Source organism: Petaurus breviceps, unplaced genomic scaffold (assembly GCF_028583685.1).
Source record: "Petaurus breviceps papuanus isolate PSGF00001 unplaced genomic scaffold, PetGlider_PUasm1.0 582, whole genome shotgun sequence".
Lineage (NCBI taxonomy): Eukaryota > Metazoa > Chordata > Mammalia > Diprotodontia > Petauridae > Petaurus > Petaurus breviceps.
In genome coordinates, this window is record NW_027186390.1 from 6,783,821 (window position 1) to 6,805,025 (window position 21,205).

At 38.0% G+C, this 21,205-nt stretch overlaps 1 protein-coding gene across 2 annotated transcripts in view; it reads left to right on the forward strand.

Moving 5' to 3' along the window:
* The window catches only part of F13A1 (coagulation factor XIII A chain), a 407,127-nt gene that overhangs the window by 309,804 nt on the left and 76,118 nt on the right, over positions 1 to 21,205 (forward strand). For both annotated transcript variants that reach the window (XM_069103537.1, XM_069103536.1), the window contains one exon: positions 2,585 to 2,692. In XM_069103537.1, coding sequence (XP_068959638.1) covers positions 2,585 to 2,692 — 108 coding nt within the window. The remainder of the gene's footprint in view (positions 1 to 2,584; positions 2,693 to 21,205) is intronic.

The following is a 21,205-nucleotide window of genomic DNA, read 5'->3' on the forward strand; positions in this document are numbered from 1 at the left end:
TCTATCTATCTATCTATCTATCTATCTATCTATCTATCTATCTATCTATCTGTCTGTCTGTCTTTCTGTCTGCCTATTTATCTATTCACCTTCAACAAAGTAATGGAAAGGAGAGTAATTACCAACTGCTTCTTTCACTAGAGGATTTGAAGATTAATTGAGATTCATGAATCACACTTTGAGCTGTGAACTTCACTTGAAGGCAAGCACTGTGTAGTTATGAATTATTGTAGTACTACAGCCTGGACACATGAGATCATTGAGAACCTTGCCTTAAAAAGAGCTTAGTGGTACTCCCTCTAATCACATCTTTTAATATGATCTCACTTTAAGCTATGTCCCAAGGTCAATCCCAATTGACTATTTCTCAAAATAACAACAACTAAACTTAAGGCCATTGCAAGAAACAAAATAACATTATAGGAAAACCCATGGGTAGAGTGATCAGTTGAGGGAAGGGTATGGTTTTATTCTCTCTCTGCTTTGCCATAATTTTAGAGATGATGGAATCTAACAGCCACGCTTCAAAAACAAACAAAAAAGAGCCTAATTAGTCTAGTGTGGAATCAATTAACAGTATTAACTACCATCTCCAGCAACTTTTCCAGCTGAGCCTGATCTTATGACTTTCCTTATCCAGCCAGATAGAGATGAACAGTGCCCTCTTCCCTCTCCATAAGGCATTACTTTGGTTCCCAGTAATGCAATGGCACTTGTGTCTTATGTCCCAATCATTGAGCACCATGTTTGGTCATAGTAAGTCATGACAAATGTATGTTGAATGGAATTTACCACATAGGTTTTGCTCTGACTCTGACCCTCAAAATCCACAAAAGAGCAGCTGAGAAAAGAATCTCAGAAACTAAAGGTGAGGCAGCCCTTCGAGGTTTCTGCTACATGGTCCTTGTATATCCTACCTGTGGAATTATGCAGTTCCCCTCCAAAGTAATCTTCAGCTTAGCAAGACCTGGGGATAGGAGACAGAGCCAGTGGCAATTGAATCACCACCATTAGACAAGATCCCAATGCTGGTTGATAAAGCCCTCACTGAACTTCATTGTGCATGGGAAATAATTGATGAATAATGAAATTTATGAGGTATTAATCTATGGATCCATGTTCCTATTACCCAGGAGCATTTTCCTTTTGTTACTATCAAGAATTATTGCCATTAACAATAGCTGATATTGGAAATTGGTTTTTAAGAAACTGGGAAACACAAATTCACTTTTCCAAATATCTATAGAAATTCAAAATCAATGAAAATAATTTTTTTTTAAAAATACACTGGAAAGAACAATGGAGTCAGAATACCTGGGTTCAAATTTTACATTTTACAGTTGTATAACCTTGAGCAAGTCATTTAATATCCCTATGCCTCAGTTCTCTTATCTGTAAAGTGAGGAAGTTGGGTTAGATGATATCTAAGATCCCCTATAGCATCAAGCTACTATCACTATGAACTAAAAAGTCACAGAAGAGTTTGTTTCTTGAGCAAAACTATTCTACCCACTCAGAAGATATGCATGCGTTACTGCTTGAAGGGAGGTCATAGGATTCACAGATGGATAGGACATTAGGAGGTTATCTAATCCAAGTCCTTTATTTTATCAATAAGAAAAAGTCCATAGAGGGTAGTGATTTGCATAAGGCCATACAGATAGAAAGGAGTGGAGTCAGAATTTGAATGAAGATCTTTTCTTTCCACTCTTGGTCGGCTTCTCTTTTTGCTACCCTACAGCATACATGATAGTTGGTTATCATGGTACTAATTATTGCCTCTAACCATTATAGATGATTTTGGTGCTTTCTGTGCCTAAGTAATCTGTCCTAAGCAGATTGAATTGTATTATTGGACATTTCCTTTGATGAAAAATTCTACTCTATGTAAGCCTATCTGTCTTCCTGTAGATGCTGGGACCCCTTCTTGTCTCAGAAGAGTAGAAGCCTCAGACTTTTATTCTCCAGCTAAGCTCACTTATTATTTCAGAATACAATCTAAATAAACCAGAAATTCTTCAGAGTGATATACCTAAGAGGCAGTTTATTTTTAAAACTCACAAGGACTCATGTCGTTTTTGAGGCTTAGGGACTTTAGTAAATCATTCATTGTTTAGCCTTGGGCATTCTAACAGACATGTTTGAAGAGTCCTCTGAAATGAATAGGTCATTTTCAGAAAGACTTAAATTTCATGTTCATTGAATGAATGGGCATTTTTGTAGTTATCTTAGTAGTTATGGCTTAGTATGTTATTCTTTTTAGGTATATTAAGTTTTATGTGCAGTATCTTATATAGTAGGTACTTGATATTTGTGTGATTGAATATACTATTTATTTTAAAATATCATTATCACCTTTTATATTCAGGCCCCTAAAACTGCCTTGAAAATGAGAGTATTTTCCTGCCTTTCATCAGAGCATTTCTCACTAAATGTGGGTGATTAATATATTTTTTAAAAATCTAGGTTTCCAAACATTGGACTAAAATACAGTTTTGCTTCATCTATTTTTAGGCAAAGAACATTTGCTCTGCTGAATGGATATTAAGCAGTTTACATTTTTTTTTTCTTTCTCACTGCATAGTTTGAAAATGGCATACTGGATGCTTGCCTATACGTAATGGACAAAGCACAAATGGATCTCTCTGGACGGGGAAACCCAGTGAAAATCAGTCGCGTTGCATCTGCAATGGTAGGTAATAAATATCAGTGATTATAGAGTATTGGATGTGATTTCTTCGATCTGATTTAGAATTGCCACTTAATTAAAAACTATTGAAATGATGAAGAACTTTTGGATAAACTTTTGGTAAATGTTCCAATGGCGATTACTCTTGGGATTTTTTGAATAATGAGTTGAAAAAAAAGTGATCTCTTCTCAACTACTTCATATTACTTATATTTCAGATGATTGAAGAAAGATGATGACTAAATCATATAAACAAGTGATTCTTAAAAATAGTCTGATTTTGGTGTCAAATGGAATCACGTCAATGCTATAGACAATGACTATAATCAATCTGTTGTACTGTGAAAGGTATAAGGATGATTAATGATAGTAATAGTTAGCATTTGTATAGCACTTTAAAGTTTATAAAGCACCTTTGATCCTCACAACAATTCTGTGAGGTAGGTGCCATTTTTATCCCCATTTTACAAATGAGGAAACTGAGGCTGAGGGAGGCCAAGTAACTTATCCAAGTCACACAAACTGTCTGAAGCAGAATTGGAACTCAGGTTTTCCAAACTCTAAGTCCAGCACTAAATCCATTGGCTACCTAACAGATACAGAATATTTATGTGACATCATCTCTTTGAACAAAGCCTTTCTAGTCTAGTTGCAGACATATGTCATACGTACATTAAACAATTAACAAATAAAAATGATGTAAAATAAAATGCTATTTGTGTGGGAGAGGGTCATAATATTGTATAATCCATTGAAGGCCAGCTTTGAAATCAGGAAGAGTGAATTCAAGTTCTTCCTCTGACACATATGATATTTGTAATCATAAACAAGTCATTGAATTTCTCAATGCCCCCAGGCAACTCCCCACAATTATATGAGGTACATCTGTATGGCAAAGTGAGTTCCCACATTGGGAGTTCCCAACACTAATTTCATAAATTGTGTGTGTTTCAGATATATCTTCGAAAGGTCTAAGGGGTGAAAGTACTGTGGATTAGAGTCATGAGATTAGCAAACTACAGGGATTAATTAGGAATTAATTAATAATTAGGAATGAGTTGGCTTCTTAAAGGATAGGTAGAACATTTCTTTTTAAATTTTTTTTGGAGGGGCAATTGGGGTTAAGTGACTTTCCCAAGGTCACACGGCTAGTTTTTTGTGTTAAGTGTCTGAGGCTGGATTTGAAGTTGGGTCCTCCTGACTCCAGGGCCAGTGCTCTATTCACTGTGCCACCTAGCCGCCTCCATAGGTAGAACATTTCTAAGCTTGACTTATGTAAACTTTTCTCATATTTTGTCATGCCCTCCCCTGACTAAACAAACCCCAAACCCATCTTGAGATAGAGGAAGCCCCATGTATCTTCCTCTGTTCCCCCCAATCCTATTTTCAGTCTCTACTTTTGGTAGGAACCTACATTTTTTTAAGAAAGGTTGAAGATATTTTTGTGAATGTAAATATAGACTGTCCAATAATCAATTTTAAAAAGCATTTGTTGAGTGCCATGCTGAGCTCTTTTCACAAGGAATTCATTAGCAATCATTCCTACCCTCTAATGGTTTTCATTATAAGACAAACAATAATTATATGTACTAACATGAAGAGAACACACAAAGAACCAAACAAGCGGATAAACATGTATTTATTTATTTGCTTTTTGGAGGGCAATTGGGATTAAGTAACTTACCCACAGTCACACAATTAGTTTTTGTGTTGTGTCTGAGGCTGGATTTGAACTCAGGTCCTCCTGACTCCAGGGCCAGTGCTCTATTCATTGCCACCTAGCTGCCCCCAAATAGACATTCTTTTTTGCTTTTTTTTGGAGGGGGGAGGGCAGGGCAATTGGGATTAAGTGACTTGCCCAAGGTCACATGGCTAGTAAGCGTTAAGTGTCTGAGGCTGAATTGGAACTCAGGTCCTTCTGACTCCAGGGCCAGTGCTTTATTCACTGCACCACCTAACCGTCCCAACATGTATTTATTTTTAAGTCAGGTAAAAGAGAAATTAAGTATTTATATTATGTTCAGGTGGAGGATAAGTAAAGCATAAGAAAGTTTTATTTCTGCTCCCTAGATTAGTCAAGGAAAATTCATGGAGGATGTGTAATTCAGAAGTTGCTTGAAGGAAGAAAATAGAGAGGTTCTGGCAAAGTGGTTGAGGTTTAGCAAAAATGGGGCAGAAATGATATGATAGGAAATATATTCTGTAGCAGAATACCTACTACCCTGTGAGGAAGATGCTATTATTATTCCATTTTATACTTGAGGAAGGTGAGGCAGACATGGGTTAAGTAACTTGCCCTGAATCTCACATCTAGTAAATGTCTAAGGATTTGAACTGAGGACTTCTTGACTCTAAGCTCAGAGCTCCAGACAGTGGTCTACCTGGCTGCCTCCAACTAGGAGTACACTATGGCAAATTGATTCTTCCTCAAGCTTTCTTAAGATGGTAATCTTTAGCTAAGGAAACTTACTCATAGACATCGTGAATTTTTTAAATTAATTTTAAAATTACTATCTTATGCAAACCACTACAATTGGGAAGCAAACATCAAGTGATCCTAATACTACATGCAGAGACACTTAGCCAAGCTGAAACTTTGAGTCTTAGACCAAGGAAATAATCCTAATACAAACTACACATTTGTATTAATCACACAAAGTCAATGAAGTTCCAGACTGGGGAAATTAACATTGCATAAAATTCAATTCACGGATTTCTATCTAGTGGTGGGTGGAACTGGTTTGGGAACATCACCACCATTACCCTGGATTCCTCAGACAAGACATGTTCTCTGAAATCAGTCTAGCTTGAAAAATTAAAATATTGAAAATATTGATATAGCACTTAGAATGGCATGTTTTAAAGTTAAATCAAGAATGTTACTAATCATCTCAGAAATGTTTCCTCTTCCTTTCAAATTCTGGATAGTGTTAGTGAAATGAAGGGAAGTAGACAAACCTGCAAACTTCTCCATAACACTAAATCCATTTTATCTAATGCTGAGTCTGGGAAGTAAGCCTTGGAATGTAAGTTCGTGGTGAAACCTTAGGAGAAAGTCTTGACCACAGTTATCTGGGTGGGGAGGTGTTGGGGGAGGCTAGGGGCTCGGTGCCCCTTGAGCTAGAAAATCCATGAAAGTTTTTGGCCTTCCCTTCATACCAGAGAAGAAGTTGAATTTTTTTCTTTTTCTTTTATGGGGTATTTACAGTACCTTGCTATGAAATTTGGGTTGATATTCTACAATACTATATATATATATATATATATTACACTTTTCTGAGTTTCTAAACTTTTTCTGTGTCATGTGTCATCTGCAGATTCCATAACTCTCTCCCCCAAAATTTCCATTTAATTTCTTATGCTGACCCAAAATATATTGAAACCACAATGAGGAAAGTCATGATGTGGAAGGGATAAGTGTATATCATGGCTGGGCAAGTCCCTAAGCCCCTTAGCCAGAGTCCTACCTGCTTAACTGGAGCACTGTGCACTTTCTTCACAGACAAACTTGGAATATTCAGATAATGACTAATAGAGGGGTGGATGGAGTCATGAGTAAATCAATAATCACTTACTAAGCACTATTTGATGAGCACCCTGCTGGAGGGAAGGACTAGATCTGTGATTTCATTGGAAGGGGCAATTCCAAGGTGAAGAAATTCCCTTTACCAATGCAGGAGAGCAACTCCTCTACAACTCAGAGCCTTAGGAATTGCCTTTTGCATTGAGAGGTTAGGTAACTTATGCAGGTGACAGAGCCAGTGTGTGTCATAAGCAGGACTTGAACCCAAGTCTTGAGGGAAAGCTCTCAGTCCACTTCTCCATGTTGCCTTGGTATGGTAGGCCCTGGAAATTAAAAAACAAACAAAAAAACCCACAACATATAAGTTTAAATTTATTTTATTTTTAATTTGTGGAATAAAACAAGAATTTCCATGACATAGTGTAATGTAATGCCAAGGAAAGGCAACTTCCCAAGGTTCAGAATACCAGCATAGGTGCTCTCCATTTTATTCAGTGACAAACCAAGAACAGAGAAGGTCAAAACATGACATCATTCAAAATACAACATTTACTAAGTGTGATTAAATAATCTCCAAGCACTACCCCACCCCAGGACCTTCCAATCATTCAATTAATTACAAAGTCCCTGTTCTAAATACTTCTCCACCCCTAGGCTATACCTTCATTTAGTCCACCACAAAGCCCCTCTTCTCAAATGGAGATTAGTTTCCAAACATAAGTAAAGTACATTCACTTGTTCAACCATAGAACACAAAAAGGTCAAAAGTTCCCCACCCCTGGATCACAATTGAATCTACCCCAGAGTTACATCAAGTTTAAGCACAGCACTTAATACTCAAATGGAGGTCTTTTCTTCATCTTGACAGGAGGCAAGTTCTCAGCAATCTTAGTTCCTGGGGAGACAAGGTTTAGCAAGGCCATAAGATACTTTGCCAGTCCCTTCATTAATTCATCCTCTGTCTGTAGAACAGTCCTAGAACCCCTGAAAACATTAGCAAAACTCTCTCCCAGGATTTCTGTAAACATACAACAAGAAAATCCTTCTTCAGGGCTTCTGAACCAACAGAAAGGTTCCCAGACCCCTGCAACAACAGCACTGTCCTTCACCAGTGGACAGTATTCATTCTGTCTGCAGGACAGTCTCAGGGCTTCTTAACCAAAGGCCAGGTTCCAGGACTTCTTCAACAACAGGACTGTCTTTCACCAGTGGACAAATCTGGCAAAACAACATCAAAACAGACAGACAAAGTACCAGCAAAATAGCCATGTCTCCTCAGTGCTTGGCAGCTCAGGGGACAGGTCTCAAAAGTCCAGGGCAATTCAAAGTGTCCCCCAGCAATCCTTCTCAGTCTCTCTCTCTGCCTCCACGAGGTGCGGCTTCCAAAAAGTTCTTCTGCCTCTCTCTTGTCTCTCCAAATCTAAGTCACCAGCTCCTCCCAGTTCAGGACTCTCTTTTTACATCAACAAGTCCATCCCACAGGTGGGATTAACAAGCTCTGGGTTTTAACACAATCAATTTGAAAACCAAGCCAATACAGGGGAATCTTTAATTGCCATTACTATCACACATAGTTTAATAAAAAAAAAAAATGATTGCACATGAAACTGCAAATTTTTATGTACAACTTGCTATTCCTTTTAAATATATAATAAAATTATCATATATTTTTCTTCCTTTTTTTCTTCCCTCCCCCCACCCTAGAGATGCCTACCATTACACACAAAAGGTATGCACACACATACACACATATACACACATACATATACATACACATATATATGTGTATATATGTAAAATTCTATATATACTTCTATTTACCAGTTATCTCTTTGGATGCAGATAGTATCTTCCTTCATATGTCTTTTATTAGTTTGAGTATTTATAATAATCTTATCCCCTGATATTTCCTACCTGGGTCAACCCAGAGCAAATCATTTAATCTCCGAGTCTCGGGCAACTTCCTAGAGTCTATTTACTAACTAATGGGAGAACTTTATATTTAACTACCCCAGTCAACCTAGCTAAGTTTGGAGAGGTTCATAGTCAAGAAGTGTGGTCAACAACTGAAGAATTTTCCTTCTTGGCCACAGCCATTCACAAAGACTTCCTGACAAAGAATGAAGAAGCAGTTGTCTGTGTGAGAAGAGTGAGGACCACATGGATTAAATATCAGATCCTTGGAATGCTGATGCAAATATTTTGCTTTTACCAAAATATCATCACAAATTAGATGTGGTTGACTAGCCCCTCTTACTTAAGCTCCCCTTGGTCAAAGGAAGGGACCATTTGGCTTTCTTTTCAGAGCTGGTCCAGATGCCTTAATTCCTGAGGCCTACATATTTCACTTCTCTTCAAAACATTTGGATCCTTTTCCTTGTGGTTTTCTTTTTCCATTCTGTAGTGCTGTAAATTCAATATTTCCTCTGGATCCCTTTACTGAGTCCTACAGCTTCACTGTAATGTGAAAGGGGACTAGTTTATAACTTTGACTGCTTGAGGCAAGCAGACTTTCCCAGAAGAGAAAGAGCATCTCAGAACTGAAACATTTTTGCTTGGGTACAGAGAGACAAGACCAGAATATGTACTTAGGGACTGGGCTAGAGATGCTACAGACCTTTACAAAACAATTTTTATTTAGATTTCTGGAACTGTTGAAAGGTATGTGTTACCAAAGAAAGGATGGTTTAAAAAAAAGAATAATTTTTCTAGACAAATTGATAGCACTCACCTTCTTTAAGTCCAAGTATTTGACTTCTCTTTTCTTTCCTTTTCATTTCTGCCATGATACTCACCAAAGATGAATATTTTATGCCATCTAAAAACTAAGATCATTCATTTGGCATTAATGAAACAAAAGTTATTAGCCTTAAATTATTGCAAAGGAACCAGATTGGGTAAAGAGTTCTTAACCACAAAGTCATAGCAGTCCTGCCATGGCATGTCTTGACAATGTCAATCTAGTATAGAGGAAAGAGAGAATGTAGTGTCAATCCAATATCTGCACTGCCCACAATCACAATAAAGACCGTGACTATAAGTATCACATGACATTAGATTGTAACCCTCCAGATAGAGTATAGAACTGAAGCATTTATTTAGACACCAGAAAACCGAATCCTCAAGCCAGTAAGCCCATTCCATCATAGTACCAAAGAAATTCAGAAGTCATAATAACACTGAGAGCCACAGCATCCTTCAGCCTTCCCACAAACCAATACAAGACAAATACAAGACACAAACCTCTCTATCTTCTTACCTGAGGTCCTCTCTCCCCTACCATCTGGCTATCTCTGACTAGCCTCCTGTGGGCTCTGCTTCCCTTCGGCAAACTCCTCCCACCACAGGCTCCATGTAACTACATTCGGCTTATTAGGGGGCAGAGTATACTTTCAAAGCAGGGGGGGTCTTCAAACTCCCCCCTAAGTCTATTAAGGGGCAGAGAAGATCTTCAAATTCCCATTCTCGTTACAGAGGGGTATTTATGACAACTGACACTTAGTTGTATGTGGGTCCCTGCCCCTTCCTTCCTGTGTCAAAATGTCTATGGGACATTAGCTATAGGACAGGAAAAATTTCTCGACACTAGTTGCTGTATCTATTATCATCACTGCTGCTATTTCTCCTTAGTATTTTTTTTAATGGCATTGATGGACCCCAATGTTCCCCACCACCACTACCACTGCTTTGGGTTAAGATAATAGGATCCTATTAATTTTGCAAAAAAACTCAAATAATTTTAGAGCTCTATGGAGCTTTAAGAATAACCTCATAGCCACTGGCAATCTTTTAAGAGATAACAAGTCATTTGGGGTAATAGTCTTAGAATATAATTTTTTAAAAAGACAAAACAAATATTAGGACAGCTAGGTGACCCAGTGGATAGACTGCTGGCTCTGGAGTAAGGAAGACCTGAGTTCAAATCCAGCTTCATATACTTACGAGCTGTGTGATCCTGGGCAAGTCATTTAACTCTGCCTCATTCCTTTTCTGTAAAATGAACTGGAGAAGGAAATAGCAAACCACTCCAGTATCTTTGCCAAGAAAATCCTAAAAGGGATCACAGAGTTGGAAATGACAGAAAATGACTAAACAACAACATATACAAATAAATAAATGAATAAATAAGTAAAAGCATCACATTACATAGCACCTAACACAGTGCCTGATGTATAGTGGATCTTCATTAAGTGCTTGTTGGATTAAATTAAATATTTCATTGATGGTAGGGAAATTTTATACCAACTTCATTTGGTTAATATATAACTTAATTATTCTACTTTATTTATACAGGAAAATATGTAATCAAAAGACCACATATTTATTCATCATCCCCACAAGTATCTTGTTATTATGTTATAAATTATACTATAAAATGTTCCAGGAACTGAAGGAAGAGTTATAAGGAGATTCCTATAGCCTTCTCTCATTTGTACATTAATAGAATTAATTTATCTGATTAGAAAATATTTCTTAGGAAGTCAGGGAGACCCTGGTTTTGAAAGAGCATGTATAAAGAAAGAAATATGGATAGATTGATTGATACTCATATATGTTCACTTGTGTATATATATGGATATATTCATATATGTATATCAATATATATTTAAATCAGAAGTCCATAGAGGTATGGTAGGATCTTGTTAGGCAGGAACCTTTTCCCTTCTATCATTCCCTCTGTCTTTCTAATATTTAATCTCTCTTTAGCCACTAGCTCTTCTACTACTTACAACATGCCTCAAAGGTTAAAAAAGAAGGGGACATTTTTTAATGCTCTCATCAGCTCCCATAGAGTCAATTATCAGCTCTATGCAGATTGTTCCCAAAGGTACTTAGTGCTTCATCTACGAAGATGAAATCCTTCATCACCAAATGCTTGCTGAATATCTTGTGAGTGTCCCACAAGCAAGAGCTGGACTATTGGAGCTGAGAGACTCAAGTGCCATAGTCCAGGTTCCTAGTGGACAAAAGATGGAAGTAATGTTCTAATTAGAAGCTATGTGTTTGGAGCAGTTGAAGAATGGAGGGACAATTCTGATGTTGATGGGGAAAGGGGACTACATATAAACTTGCATCTCATAATTTTACCTAAAGCCAGCTCCAGAGTAGAATCTAATATTTTTAATCAGGTGATAGTGAGTGAGAGACAAAAAGGTGGAGAATCCAATATACAAGTGAGGATTAAAGGAGGAAGGAAACAAAAATGTATTAAGTACCTACTATTTGCTGACAGAAAGTCTTAAGGATCTTTCCCTCCCAGATTGATATCTTTGCAATGGTAAATGAGGCCATCTTTTGTCTCAATTCTTCCCTTGCCCTAAGTCACTGAATGGGTGTGGTCTCAGGCAAACTGAGACCTGGAAAAAGCCTTAATTTAGAAAGGCCAAAGTCACCTACTGCATTCTGGGCCATCACTGGTCATCTTGACTTCTGTCTTGTCACTGGGCTTGGGTGACTCTGGAGGAAAGTGAGGTTGATGACTTTGCACTGCTATGCCTCACTTAAATCCAATCAAGGAGAAAGTCAAAACATCTTATAATGTCATTGGCCTTCTTTGAAAACAAAGGACAAAACTATATAGGCATTGTGTCATTTGATCCTCACAACAACCCTACAAGGTAAGCGCTATTATTATCACCATTTTGTAATTTGAGGAAACTGAGGCAGAGAGAGGCTGTGTCTTGCCCAAGTCACATAGCTAGTAGGTGTCTAAAGTCAGGTCTCCCTGATTCCAGGTCCAGCAATCTATCCATTCTACCTCTTGGCTATCTCTTGGAAGCTAGAAGAAGGCAGGAAGGTTCTAAGCCTGATGTTGCCCCTGGCTAGCTATAGGACACAATCTCTCTGGACCTTATTTTCCTCATCTGTAAAATGAGGGAAATGAAATATTAGCTAATCTCTTAGGTCCCCTCTAGTATTAAGATTCTATGATTCTAGCCTTTTTCCCTTGTGGTAATCCCAAGTGGACAGCTCATGAAAGAGGAAGGCTTCTTCCTACTGAAAATTGGTTTATTTTGCAATTAATTAGGGGAAAGTATGACTCTTATTTGACTTTCATTTTTTCATAGAAGTCACCAATTTAAATATACTCCTTGGCCTTTTCTCTATGACATTTATACACTGTTACAAAATATAGTGACATTGACAAGATAATTTTGTAGGGAAATGGGGTACAAGAGTCACATATTTTTAAAGTCCAGTGCTTTATATCACTGCTAACTGAGAAGTTCCTATTTCCCTTGAGACGCACACATTTATTTTTAACCCTGGTCTTTTGCTAATATTGAGCCATGATTCTATCATTAATCCACATTAATCTCCTGTCTAACAGAGCCTTCTGGGAGCTTGCTCAAGGCTTCACTTTTGTTTTTAACTAGTTAGTGAAAGATATGTTTCTTAGCACCCTAACATTTCCTGAGCTGAAGCTACTAAACCAAATTGACCCCTGCTGGTGGTGAGGACCAGGAGTATTTAAAAGAGGGAGACAAGGAGAAACTGACCCAGTGTGAGTACCAAATGGGGATCATTGGTATCAAAAAGAGTGTTGCTTCTATGATATTAGACTTATCTTCTGGTGCCTTTTAAGGACTGCTTAGAAATAGATTAATAGTGTCACCAGGATGCAAAAATCTTATCTCATATAATCCCTACAACAATTCTATAAGATAGAATCAATGATTTTACAAGTATGATGGTTTTGCAGATGAGAAAACTGAGTCTCAGAGGTTTTATATACAATATGCCCAAAGTCTGACAGTTGGCAAATGCCAAAGGTGGGAATCAAATCCAGGTCCTTTCTAATTCCAAGTTCTACATCATACCACAGTGTTCCTTTGGGGAAAAAATGATTTTGTACTTTGTGGGTCTGACCTCTGTCATCTAAATGTTAAAGCTTATGAAGCATGACCAGGACAGTAGCTTCATTCCTGCTATCACTGGAAGAACTTTTATGTAGGTACACCCCCCAAAAAGCACTAACTACATCACCCAATAGCTCTAGGATCAGAAAATGAGACTGATTGTTCAAGAAGCGAGGGTAAAGGTTAATAGATTGACAGATTAAATTCTGTTCTGGTCCTCATGGATCAGAAAAAAAGATTGAGAGCAGACATTCTTATCCTGAGGTCTGTGATCTTATTTTTAAAATTGTATTTTGATAATTATATTTTAATATAATTGGTTTTCTTTGTAATCCTATACATTTTATTTTTTATATTTAAAACCATGATTCTGATTAGGGGTCTATAATGACACAGAAAAGGATAAGACCTCCTGGAGCAAAGGAAGAACTCTAAGATATGGGTAGGTCATTTATGGAAGACTTTTGGGAGGCTATGGGAAAGATTCACTCAGAACTGAAAGAGAATTTTCCCATATGGGACAAGAACCCACATTTATGCGCTTGAAGATCCATTACAGAATTGAAGCATTAAGTTCCTAATAATAATCCTTGCTTCTATAAACTGAAATAATGGAAATTGGCCATACATTTTGCTCTCAGATCTTTGGGGAGGTGGGCAGGGTAGAAAGCCCAACTTTTTCTCTTCCTTTTTCCAGAAAAGGATACCCTCAGTACTGTGTAGAGTTAGGAAAAAAACTCATTTTCCATCTGCCCTCTGATCAATTGCATACTACTCCAGCATTAATGCTTTTTGCCCTATCCTCCCAATGTTTCTACCTTTCTAATATTCCTAGTCCTGGGTCACCACCATTCAGAGCCATATGAAGTAACACTAGAGATACTAAACCAATCTGACCAGGTCCACTACAAATTTGTGTTCTATCACCTCAGTTTGGCCCTTGATACTTGCAGGAACATCTCTTTATCAGTCTCTAATTGGCTCCCTGTCACCTTCCCCAGAGCGTGTGTTCCCAGTCAACTTTGTCTCCAACTGCCTCCCTATCAACAAATGACCTCAACACCTGCTTTATAGGAAAGATCGATGTTATCCAGTGTTAGCTCCCTCACAACTCCCTTCCTTCATACCATAAAACATTTCTCTATCTTTTTCCATTTCTCCCTCTTTTTATCTAACTGCAAATACTGAAGTTGGCCTCCTCCTTGTCAAAGGCAGCTTCATAACCTGGGCCCTAAATCTTTTCCCTTGACAAGTTCTCTGGGACCCCGTCCCATCAGCTATCTCCCTCTCCATTGCCCCGTATCTACAAATGTGCTTAGATTTCTCCTGGCCTAAAAATGCCCTTCTTTTGATACTTCTAGTTCCTTAAGCTGTTATTGGCTTTTCTCTCTTCTACTCTTCACTGATAAGTTTCTAGAAGAAGTAGTCTAAACTCTGCCTTCAATTTTTTATCAATCACCTACCACTTTTGTTGTTCAGTTCGATAAGTTCGATCTGACTCTTTATGACCCCTTTTGGGGTTCTCTTGGCAAAGATAATAGAGGGAGTTGGAATATAAGTTTTGGAGTGGGTTTTTTTTTTGCTTTTTTTTTTGGAATGCAGGGCAATTGGAGTTAAGTTACTTGCCCAAGGTCACATGGCTAGTAAGTATTAAGTTTCTGAGGTCAGATTTGAACTCAGGTCCTCCTGACTGCAGGGCCGGTGTTCTATTCACTATACCACCTAGCCACCCCAAGTTGAAATATTAGTTAATCTCTAAGGTTCCCTCTAACTAAACCCCATAATTTTACAGAGGAAGAACATAAGGCCTAGACGTGAATCAACTTATTTAAGGCCATTTGTTCAGCAATTTTTTTTTCAGTCATGTCCAAATCTTTGTGCATCTGGGTTTTCTTGGCAAAGATATAACTAAAATAGTTTGTCATTTCCTTCTTCAGCTCATTTCACAGATGAGGAAACAGAGGCAAATAGGGTGAAAGGCCAGATTGGAACTCAGTTTGTCCTGACTCCAGGCCCAGCACTCTATCTAGTGTGCCACCCAGCTGCCCTATCACTTAAACCCCTAAATTCTGACTTCTATCCATACTGCTTCATTGAAATTATTTTCTCCAAGTCCAAATGCCAACTCTAATGACCTGTACCCAATTCTCACATTCCTTGACTTTGCTATAGCAATTGATGATGTTGGACATTCTCTCCTCCTTTATAACTTTTAATAACTTCAGGACTTTTATTGACTTCAATGACATTGCACATTGCATTCAATCCACTGAACATTTATTAAGTGCCTACTGTGTACAAGACACTATGCTAAACACTAGGGATACAATTAATAAAGAAAAAGGCAAAGACAAGTCTGATTATGTTATTTCCCTGTTCAAAATCCTTCAATAGTTCTCCTTTATCTAAACTAAAAACTCATTGCATAGAAGACTAGAATTTGTTTTCATCTTATACTTTAAACTCTATGCACTCTAGCGTCTGACCGAGCTATACAACTAGTCTCCATTCTTAGCCTGACGCCTCCTTCCCTTGATTGTTTTATGTGTTGTCATCCTTTTTTTTGCAATGGACTCTCCTTACTTCTCCACCTATTGAAATCCCTTCATTTTTTTTGCTGAGTCCTCTTCCATCCAGCTTTCCCTGATCCTCTCAGCTAAGAAGACTCCACTCTGCCATCATGCCTCCATGTGACCTCTCCTTGAGCTCTTCCTTCATTCTGACTCATATTATATTTTATCTATACACATGCCTCACCCCATTACTAATTGTAAGTGCCTTGAGAGCAAGAACAAGGACATTTTTCATCTTTGAATTCCCAGTGTCTAGCACAGTGCTTTGCAAAGAGTAGGTGGTTAATAAATGTTTGCTGACTTTGTTGAATTGTGGATTTTTTTTCCAAAAGAGAAAAGATCTCTCACTCACACTTGCCTCCCAGCAACATCAGAGCAAACCAACCCTTACACCAAACAGAGAGGCTTTTTTCTTGAGGTAAAAGCAAGCAAAGTAACAATGCTTCCATCTCTGGTTAAACAACCAGTTTCTCAATTACGAAGGTTAAATTTCTTATGGTTTCACTCCCTGTATTTTTAGCAGAAATATAGACATTTATTACAAGCCATCTCTTGAATGCAATAATCACAGTCAATCTCAGTGTCCGTGTTTCCAGAATTGCTTCCTGGAATGAGGTTTCAATACTACATCTATTTTGTAATCACAGTCTATTTCTGAAGCATAGGAATATGATTTGCAGCACTACCTCCCTGCCGTGAAGTTGGTTGTTGTTCTGATCTCCTGGGACAGGCATCCTGTAGCTAATGGATAGAAACAGAGCAGGACACTTTTTGCCCTTTAGAATGTGGCTTGATAGCTTTATGCAATTTACCTTTCCTTCCATCTCAATTCTTTTCCTTCCTTCCTACCTCCTTCCTTTAGCCTCGTCCTCTCTCTTTCTATGTCTACTTTCACTTTAATTGCTATTTTCTATCAATTTGATAAATGATTGTCCAGATGAAGACAATATGGTTAGTGACAGGGTAAATTGCCTATTTATATGGATAACCTAAAAATTTGTCTGATTATAACCACTCTCCCCATTCTCAAAGGAGAGAAAGATGGGTTATTGTAATTCTCTGAGCAGGTGTTGGCCCCTTGCCCTTGAATGCAGGGTTACTTACTACACAGCAGGCCTATATACATGTCATTGTAATCTTGATTATTTGCACCCCAAAGGGGCCAGGATGAGGAGCCAGGATGAGGCTTATTGTAAGGAAATGCTTTATTTTTTTTAGCATGTGCTTGCTAATAGGGGTATCCAAAGTAAAACTGTGAGCCAGAAGAATCAACTAGCAATCAATTAACGAGTGTTTTTAAAGCGCCTACTATGTACTAGGCCCTGAAGATAAAGAGCCAAAAAAGAAATAGTCTTTGCCATCTAGAAGAATACATTCTATCAAGGAGGCAACATGTACATGTATAAGTATGTTAAAAAATATATACAAAATCAATTTTAAAATATTTGATAATTTGGGGAAGGATGACACTAGCAGCTGGGGGGATGGGGAAAGGCTACACATATAAGATATGCTTGAGCAGAGCCTTGAAGGAAGCAAGAGATTCTAAGAGATAACAGTAAGTGGTGACTGCAAGTGTTTGGGAAAGCTTGTACAAAGGTTTGGGGATGACAGATGGTTGGTCATTTGGGAGGGAAGTAGGAAGGCCAGTTTGGCTAGACTGTAGAATGCATGAAGAGTTGTTACATATGATAAGACTAGAAAAGTAGGTTAGAGTCAAGTTGTGAAAGAGCTTAAATGCTGTGATAGAAGTACTAGGGAGCTCTAGGTAGCTAGGCCTGGAGTCAGGAAGACCTGAGTTCCAATTTGGCCCCAGACACTTACCAGCTGTGTGATCCTGGGTTAGTCACATAACCCCATTTGCCTCAGTTTCCTCCTATGTAAAATGAGCTGGAGAAGAAAATGGCAAACCATTTGCCAAGAAAGCCTCAAATGAGATCACAGAGAGTCAGATGTGACTAAAAAACAACTGAACAATAGCCACAAGATTTTTTTCAGTCAGAGGGTGACATAGTCAAATTCATATTTAGGAAAAATCAGTTTGGTGACTATGTGAACGACTGATTGGAGAGAGGAGAAACTCAATTTAGGGAAACCATAGGAGGCCATTGAAAAAGCCTAGAGGTGATGAGGGCTTGGCCTAAGTTGATAGCCATATGTGTAGAGAGAAGAGTCTAGATGTGGAAAATGTCAGGGAGATAGAAACAAGAGTTAGCAACTGATTGGACCCATGGGGTAAGGAATAGAAGACAACCCCAAAGCTGTGAATATGGGTAACTGGAAAGATAGTGGTGTCATTCCAGAACATAACTTCTAAAGATATGGCTAATAAAGAACACACTAATTTTTAAAATATGGCTAGAAAGCAAACTCATAAAAGAGATTTCATACTCACATAAAAATAATTTTACATATTACAAGTGAACTTATTAAGAAATGGAATATTGGGGGTGGCTAGGTGGCAAAGTTAAATAGAGCACCGGCCCTGGAGACAGAAGGACCTGAGTTCAAATCCAGCCTCAGACACCTAATACATCAAGTCATTTAACCCCAATTGCCCTACCTTTCCCCTCCCCCCAAAAAAAATGGAATATGTAAGTCCTAAAAGAATCTATCAGGTTAGTGCTTTATATGGCCAACTTCCAAATGATTTTATTTTGTGGACATTTGTAGGTTATCTACCCTTTCTGAAAAAATTTTAATGATAATTGTAACTTCTCTTTCAATTGGAAGTGTGTTTCTGTTCATGCCATGTCATGTCTTACATTCATCTGGTTCAACAATTATCACTGTCTGCTGTGTGTAGCACTGTATTAGGAGAGATTAAAAAATAAATGAAATGTACACCTTGCCCAGAAATTTATAATCTAGCAGTCACTTATCTATATTTAATTGCAACTTAAATGCATCTAATTAGATATTAATGACAAAATAGTATTTTTAAAGGATCAAATGAAATAATAAAGTGCTTTGAAATATGTGTCAGCTACCATCATCATTATCATTAGTTAAAACATTTGGTCTGGTAATGAAACATCAATACAAGTCATGGCACTACATGGTGAGAGCCTAAAAACATTGGTCCTGGAGTGTATAACAGAAAGATAGCTCAAAAGAAATGAATTGAACCAAGTATATACAGTCCTGTTAAACTTGGCTACAAGTATGTGTTATCTTTCCTCCTAAAGATTTCTATTAGACTTGGGTAATAGGGCATTGCCCTTTTAGTATGCCTGACTTAATTTTTCCTATGATTATCTAGTCATATTCCTAAGTTCTATAATAACATATTCTTAGAGAGTTGCCTAAGGCTCTGAGAGTTCAAGTGACTTCCCATGATGCTCAGTTACTATGTATCATAGGTAAGACTTTAACCCAGGTCTTCCTGACTCCTACTCCAACCTTGCTTGAATCCATTACCCTCATGCTGCCTCTGTCTTGTAGAATTGCTGATCTGCGTCTTTGAAGGGGGTTTCTATCCCCAGGAGTTTCCTGTTCTAGGGAAATAACAGGCATGAAAAGACACAAAAAATATTAAATAAATACTTGGGCAGCCAAGGAGTGGTACAAGCTTCAAAAAGGGAAAGAAAAAGAGAAATTATATTGGTCAGAGGAGACTCCCCCTGCGAGATAGAATGAGATAACATACATAAAGCTCTTTGCAAACCTTAAAGCATTATATAAGTGCTAGATTATTTTTATTGTTGTTAGAGGCCGGTTCCATTTCATGGTTTCCCAAGAGATCAGTTCTACTTTTGGGTAGACCTGAAAGTCCCCTCTACAATGGTATTCTGAATCTCATCTGGTCAGGAACAGAGCTCACAAGCTGCCAAGGCAGACCCAAGATGAGGGGTCATTATGCCATGACACATGCAACCCTTCATAGCAAGTCATTCAGATAGCTAACATTTGCAAGGAGAAGGAACAGCATGTCCTTGAAGTGTTCCTCCCCCAAACAGATCTCCCTGGTTAAGGAGGTGGATATCACCTTAACCCTTTGGGTCTGTCAAGAAAGACATATCACTTTCAATCTTTGGGCTCTCTGGAAGTCGATTTTCTAATTAGAAAACAGTAGCTAATCCAGCCAAATACTTTTAAATGAGAGTTGTGATTTATCTAGCAACAGGGGAACAGTCCAGCATTAACATAATTAAAAGGTCTGTAGTAGAAAGAGATTTTTTTTTAATACTCTTCCCTATGGCCCCAACTGATTGGGTTCAGCTTGCTGCTATAAAAAAGTTGTGCTAATTAATGGCTATCTTTTAAAAAATCAGTCATTAGCACAGTTTTTGTCACTTTACCTGGTATGGACTCTCATATTTCTGAATGACAAGGGAGGTGATAATTGGAGTACCAGACAACATATTGTCTATGTACTCCACATGACAAGGGCATAATGTGCCCGATCATTCTGACCCTCTTAACAATAGATGCACATTGCTACATAATCAATTCAGCTGCAGGAATGACCACGAAGGTTATGATTATGAAGACAGTTAAAAGGACTTAAGCATTCTACAATCCAGTCATTTCATGGTTTTGTTCTCAAAAGGATGGGTTTGCAATTACTCAATTCAGCTGTGGTAGATGAACCAAATCAAATTGCTCTCCCAAAATGTTCAACTGTCTAGGACTGTACAAATTATTAGTATGGTAGCCTAGTGTCTCCTTGTTTTGCAGTGAATAAACAGAGTTTCAAATGGAAGAGTCCTGATGAGTCTAAATAGGAAATTGTAATGGCCCTGTGGAGAAGGCTCATTAAAATTGGTGCCTTAGAGGAGTGCCACCACTGTTATAAGTACATCCTACCTTTCAGGAGACACTTTGCCCCAAATCTAAAAGCTTTTGAAACCTGACTCAAGAAGACTGTACTTTCATGCCTTAGGTGTTTCCACCTGATATTTTTTATATCCTCTCATTTATGCGCTCTCAGGGCAACATCTCCCTAAGTTTACTAAGAATGGTAACTAATATTCAGAATTGGTATTCCATGTGGCTTCAAGGTAGACCGTCCATTTTAGGAAGGATGAAAGCAATGAAGACCAGAGGAAGGAGAAATTAGCATCAGAACGATTGCTCATTTCCAGTCACAAATGAAAGAGACTTAAAAAGTATGCCCCTAAGGCTGAATAAGGGTAAAAATTCATGTGTGATTTAGAATGTTTGTACTGAGGACCTTAGAATATCAGACAAAGCTTCTCTTTGACCACATGCCAGGGTCTCATTTGGGAAGCATATTAATATTTGAAGCCTGTAAGACTACTCAGGTAATGTTGAAAGTCATATTATACTAATTCCCCCCTCCAAAAAAAAGAGGTTGGATTTACTTTCAATGTTTCCATGACCTCATAATGGAACCAATCTACTTTTTGGTCTCCAAAGTCAACAGTTACTTCACTTTTATCTTTGTGTCTCCTGGGCCTAGCACATAGTAGAAGAATAAATGTTTGTAGATTGATTGTTTTTCTCACAAGTATTCTTGATAAACTGTCTATTATAGGAGTTCTTTAACCTGGGCACCACAGTCACCTTGAAGGTTTGTGGAGAGATTTAAAGGGAT